General features: G+C 49.1%; 1 protein-coding gene across 1 annotated transcript; it reads left to right on the top strand.

Annotated features, from left to right (window-relative positions):
* The first annotated feature begins 5,418 nt into the window (after positions 1-5,418).
* On the top strand, positions 5,419-5,836 carry LOC136490813 (auxin-responsive protein SAUR21-like). Its single transcript, XM_066487003.1, has one exon. It carries the CDS (start codon positions 5,438-5,440, stop codon positions 5,834-5,836), a length of 399 nt encoding a protein of 132 aa, XP_066343100.1. The 5' UTR covers positions 5,419-5,437.
* Positions 5,837-6,517: the final 681 nt, after the last annotated feature.

The following is a 6,517-nucleotide window of genomic DNA, read 5'->3' as shown; positions in this document are numbered from 1 at the left end:
TTTGAGGACAAAAACTTCTTTGTCTCCAGTAGTAGACTGACATCAATATTAGCAAGTAAGATATCGTCCACATACATGACAAGGAAGATAAACTTCTCATTCTTAAACTTTGCATAGACACATTGTCCTCTACATTCTCTTTAAACCCAAAATTCTTTATTGTCTGATCAAACTTCAAGTACCACTGTTTTGAAGCTTGTTTTAATCCATAAATGGATTTCTTTAGGCGGCATCCCATTCGTTCTTTTTCTTCCATAACAAAACATTTCGGTTGTGCCATGTTAACATTTTTCTCCAAGCCCCCATTGAGAAATACCGTATTTACATCCATCTGATGTAGCTCTAAATCGCAATGTGCCACTAATGTCATTATGATTCTGAAGGAATTCTTACATGAGACTGAAGAAAATATCTCATTGTAATCAATCCCTTCTCTTTGCATAAAGCCTTTTGCCATAAGTCATGTTTTATATCTCTCTATATTCCCTTGAGAGTCAAGTTTTGTTTTGTAGACTCATTTATAGCCTACTATTTTGGCTCCTTTAGGAATTATCTCTAAGTCCCAAACTTTATTGGCATTCATTGATTTCATTTCATCTTCCATGGCCTCAAGCCACTTTGATGAATGATCACTTCTCATGGCTTTTCAAATGAGGTGGGATCATCCTCCATTTGAAATTCTTCAGTGTTGTACACTTTATAGTCAGCAGGAATAGATGATTTTCTAACTTTTTGAAGCTTTCTAGGGGCCTCCACATTTGGCACATCTTCTGTTTGAGGCTGTTGTTGCTCCCCCTCATGTGTGGCAATAGGTTCTGTAGAATCATGAAGAACAGGTTTCTCATCGTCATTCATTGTTGCCACAGGCGGAATAACAAGAGGTGCTGGCACGACAGTATCTTACACTGTTGGTGCAACGATAGCAGGTAGTGAGAAAAATGGCTCATGAATCATTAGAGTGGACGCATACACCCGCTTCTCTTCAAGGTCAATTTCTCGAGCTACCATGTCCATCAGAATACAATTGTGTCTTTCAGGTACTCCATTCTGCTGAGGTTCGCTCGGTATAGAATACTAAGCTACTATGCCATTTTTTATAAGAACCTTGCAAAAAGTCCAGGAACTTGGCCATATGGGATATGCCGACCGTAGTACTCTCCTCCCACGGTTGGACCTGACTATCTTAATCTTTAAATTGTGTTGGTTTTCAACTTCTATCTTAAATATCTTAAATTTATCCAATGCTTTTGTTCTTTCTTTGATTGGATAAATATAGCCATAATGGGAGTAATCATCTGTGAATGTTATTAACAAATCATAACCATCCACACTCTGTATAGGAAAACGGACCATAGATGTCTGTGTGAATAATCTGTAAAATTCTTACGCTTTGTTTGATATCTTTCTTAATTTTCTTTATATACTTTTCTTTATGCATTCTCTGCATTGTTCTAAATCTGATAGCTCTAATAGAGGAAGAATATATTTTTTTAACTAGTCTTTCTATTCTCCCCCTCAAAATATGACCTAAATGATAGTGTCATAATTTCAACGACGCATCGTGAGTTCTCTTATGCTATAATTTTCAGAGTAACTCTGTGTCACCAGCTGCTTTATCAGTTGTGTAGCATATGTCTTTGAAGAGCCAGTGAACTGACTCTTTATTCTATCGAGATACTCGGTGACCGTATCACAGTCTAGGATTGAGCCCACAATTACAGGCTTAATCGTGTTCTTTATCACAGCTAAACATTTCTTATTGGCAGTAACCTGCTTTCTATGCTCAAGGTTATAGGACATCTTTTGGGATTCAAAATCCCTCTCTTTAGCTGCCCAAACAGCATCAGCCTCGTTTGTCTCCCTCACTGGTGCCACAGGTTCAGTGAAACACGGTGAGGTGACTACCCAGTTCACCTCAGCCAAGATGAAGGCCTGGTCAAACTTTTTCTTAACATAAAAAATAACAACAATTGCATGCCTTGATTTCAACGTTGGTCAAAATTAAAACATACAACTGTTCTTATACACTAATGTTACATCACCGTTGGACAAAAATATAATTAATGCATAAATCATTAAAATTTACAACTATTCTTATACACTAATTCTACATCACCGTTGGGCAGAAATAGAATTAATGCATAAAATCATTAAAATTACGATATTGTTATTAATGACATTGGTCAGAAAATAACATCATCATAATCATGTCAAAATCTCTTTTTCTCCAATAAAATATCACGTTGGTTCAAAATAACTGGAGAATCAACTATTTCTTTAGCAGCGGAAACATGAAAAAAATTCATTCTCTATTTTTCAGAAGCATTAAACTTTTCTCAAATATTCTCTGAAAAAATTATCCCGTTGGTTCAAATTCTAACAGAGATATTTAAAGTAGACAAATATCATCAAAATCTGCTTATGAAAATTAAATAAACTCGGAACTTTATTTACTGTTCATTGTGGCCTGGCCTGCAGCTACAGTACCGTCCCAGCAGCAACAGTGCATGGCCCGGCTTGCCACAGCAGCCCACGCACGCGCGCTGCCTGCACCCAGGCCGCAACCTGGGCCTGGGCCGACAAAGCGGCCTCCCGCTTGCGCCCGCCTTGGCCTGATTTTGGCTCGGTTGATCTGCGCCGTTGATGTAGATCGGACGGCCACACGTGCGTCTCGGCGGATCAAAACGGCGACCTCAGCGCCTCCGCTGAAACCCTAGCGTCATTCGCCCTCCCTCTTCTCTCTCTACGCTCGCGCTCCTTCTCACTCAACGTAGCAGCAGCGAGCAGCGACCGGAGCCGAGAGAGAGAGAGAGATGGCGCCGTCGTTCATGGTGGCAAGACCACGCTCCCCCGCGCGGCCGGCCCCCTTTAACCCTAGTCCATTTCTTCTCTACCTTTCTCTCTCAGCCGCGTGGTGCACCGAGCGAGTGAAGTGGTGGAGCAGGCAGCCATGGCACTGTCGCCGCCCCCCTTGCCGGCGTGCGTGCTCCCCAGCGGGTGAGCGCGCTGCCGTCGAGCGGCCTGGCCGCGGCGCCCCCTTGGCCGAGCCTGGGCGAAACAGCTCCCCCGGCTCGGCCTTCTTCTCCCACGCCGGCGAAGGGTTAGCCCGACGCACGGCGAGGTTGGTCCCTTCCCCTTTTCCCCCTTCTTCTCTGATTTGGATCTTCTTCTTCTCTTATCCGAACCGGTGTTGGGGTAAGGGTTTAGATCTAGGGTTAGGGTTCAGAATCCAACCCACTGTTCTTCTTCCCTAGAGGGTCTTCACGGGTTTAGAGTTCGGCTTTGATTCTCTTCTAGGCCGAATTCCTCTCTCTTCTTCTTTCTTTCACCCAATTAGGGTTAGGGTTAGGAAAACCCTCTTTCTTCTCAGATCCGAATTGGATCTAATCGGTTCTCTACTTTCTTGTCTGTTTCTTCTTGGTTTTTTGCCGATTGGGGATTTGGGTTAGGGTTAGGGCTTCGTTAAGGTTAGGATTAACCCGATTCGTTTTTCTTTCGGCTTGGGTTCGGTTGAACCCTCTGATCTTTTCTTGCCACGCGCCGACGAAGACAATGGTGCGACAGCTTTCCTCACGCGGTGGCGGTGGTGACTGGAAGTCAGTGACGCCCGCCACCCTCCTGTTCTCTTTTCTCTTTTCTTTTACCCGATTAGGGTTAGGGTTAGGGTTTCAATCCATAATGGATCGAACCCTTGTTCTTTCTTTTATTTCTTTTCAATGCTTTATCCAATACTAGATCTACACGTTGGTAACCTTGGCTCTGGTACCATTGTTAGACAATAGTGCCTCTAAACCATAAATCGGGGTAAGCATCTTACTTAGGGTTCCTCTAGATCGCCCTAGCGCAGTTGCGCCATAGCCTCGTGGACGCCGATGTCGAGGGAGCTCGGCGCGGTGGAGTCCAGCGTGGTGCAGACGATGTAGAGGCAACGGCGGAGTCGATGGAGCTTCCCGTCGCTGGCAGCACTCTTCTTTAGATCGGATTAGTGTTTCTCTGTCGGTGGTTATGGCGGCTCAGGTTAACCTCGTAGTTCGAGTCGTGATCTCCACCTATCTTTTTATAGTGTTGTGTGACAGGGGCCCACCAACCATATTAGGGTTGGGTGCCCCCGATCAGGGCGCAAATCCAAGGGCCCAATAGGCCGTTGGGCCTATTGGTGGAGATCAACTAACAGGGGAAAGCTATTGATGCGGTGGGGACGCCTGTTGCCTCAGCGGTGGCAGTGGCAGGCGGGGCTGCCTTTGATACTGATCCTGTTGCCCATGCCCCGAATCCACCTAGCCATGCGCCTGGGGTTGAGGAAACCTCTGCTACTGCGGCATAGGCGGACGAGGTGGTGTTGGGCGCGGGCCTTGAGGCTGACGCCTTGGCTCTTGCCACACCCATCTTCCTCCTTTCGCTATCGATCTCTTGAGGATTTTAGTGAAGGACTTCTTCTCACCCCTTCTGCCCCAGATATCTCTCGCAAAACTGAGCCGCACAGGATGATTGATGATCCGATCTGAACGGCTCACCGGGTGGCAATCCTCAAGCGAGATCCGTCTGGACTCAACTAGATCCCGCCGGATCAATAAGAGGTGACCATCGGAGTTGGTGGAGGAGGTTTGGGTGGGATTTGAGGGCCGAACCCTAAGGTCCCGCGGCGGCGGCGAGTCAATGACCCAGAGCTGACCGAAGAACTCTTCAATCACCTCATCATCCTTAATATTCTCCTGGCATACCTCCCCCCACACGAGCTCCACGCATCGCCTTCCCACCCACTTCGCCTCTGACCAGTGGGGAAGAGGACGAAGCCCTCCCCTGACCAGCGGACCCGCCACAAACCTGGGGCCGAGTGGTCAGCCATGGAGGATGCGGCCATGGCGGCGGGTCAGAGTCTCCCCGCCACGGGCATGGGACATGACGACAGCCTCCAGTAAAAGATTGCAGATTTTTCCCTGCTTGGTTACGTTCTCTCACCCGCATCACTCGCCTCAGCTAATCCAGGCCGGTGTCATCGCCATACGGTTCACTGGACAGTGATTTCCAAAAAAGAAACGAACGTGTCCCCCATGAAACAGGGCTAGCGCCTAGCTGCAAAATCACTTTCACCCACCAGTAGCCAGTAGTAGACACAGCTGATGAGCCAAGCAGAAGCAGCAGCACCCATGAAAACGACAGGAACCGCTCTTACCGTATCAGTTGCAGAGCTGAGGCAAGCGCACAGCAGTGTCGTCCCTGTCCAGTACTGTCCTGGTGCGGACGTCCGGTGCACGCACGGGCGCGCCAAAAACGCACGCATTCCGCGCCGCGACTACTCCTATATATATGGCACCCCGTCGCTCCCAATTCCACATCCAATCCAGTAATCCACAGCCTCGACTGCAACTGAAAGCAAAGCAAGCCTTCACGCAGCAAAGAAGCAAGACGCCACCGGCTCGATCGAGCAGCTCCAAGCATGTGCAAGGTGGTGATCACGATCCCGTCGCTCGTCTGGCTGCGCCGCACGCTGCGGCGGTGGCGGTCCCGCGCCTCCGACGACGACGACGCCGCCGCGGTGCCGGCTGGGCACGTCGCCGTGTCCGTGCAAGGCGCGGCGCCGAGGCGGTTCGTGGTGCGGGTGGCGCACCTCAGCCACCCGGCGTTCCTGGAGCTGCTGCGGCTGGCGGAGGAGGAGTACGGCTTCCCGGCCGCCCCGGGCCCCATCACGCTCCCCTGTGACGAGGACCGCTTCCTCGACGTCCTCCACCGCGTGTCCTCCTCGTCCTGTTGCTGTGGCCCGTTGGCCGCCCGACGCGGGCGCGGCGACACGCGGCCGCTACTGCGGGGCATGGCCGTGGAGAAGCTCGTCTGGTGACCGTGACGCATGCAGGCCAAAAAGGCGAAAGCGACTCGCCCGGCTGGCGCGGCCGGGAAGACTGTGCGCGCGTGCAGGCATTATTCGTGCCGGGGCATCGGAGTAAAGGGGGTCCTCCTCCCGTGCCCTGCGTGAAGGCGACGGCCGCGAGGGCATCTGGGGAAGGCACGGGCATTGTTAGCAGCAGCAGCTGTTGCTGTAGGTTTTCTTTTAGCTAGGAGCTAGTAGTAGATGACACTGGGAAGAAATTGCTCCAAGAATCATGAGAGGGTATGGGTATGTGACGTTTCTTTTGATTTTGGTGGTGTTTTTTTTCTCTGTAATAACTCGATGATCCATCTTGCAAAGGGGATAAACAAAGAAACTGTTCCTTGTATGAAATTCGAAATCATTTTTATCGTCATCTGGTGATGCGTCGAACCTGTCCTCGACGACCATGGATGTGGTTGTTTCGACCACTAGACTATCACCGTGAATTGTGTACGCTAACAACTGGTATTTGAGACTTGTATATAGTACAACAGCCCACTCGTAGTGCTTATATATATACTTAGGTTACAACTTACAAATCCTGCACTGTACTGACAGTGGCTAACGTAATAGGGATTAGTACGTAGAAAGGGGATTGTTCAGGCCATCAGGTAGACAGGTATTCAGATTTTCTGAAATGGAGTAGGGACC

The sequence above is a fragment of the Miscanthus floridulus genome, chromosome 11 (assembly GCF_019320115.1).
Source record: "Miscanthus floridulus cultivar M001 chromosome 11, ASM1932011v1, whole genome shotgun sequence".
NCBI classification, from domain to species: Eukaryota; Viridiplantae; Streptophyta; class Magnoliopsida; order Poales; family Poaceae; genus Miscanthus; species Miscanthus floridulus.
Note: the sequence above shows the minus strand (reverse complement) of the source record. Positions and strands in the feature narration are given on the sequence as shown.

Bases quoted from the DNA above. Each gene is read 5' to 3' on its own strand.
- LOC136490813 (XM_066487003.1), top strand. From the start codon at position 5,438: ATGTGCAAGGTGGTGATCACGATCCCGTCGCTCGTCTGGCTGCGCCGC.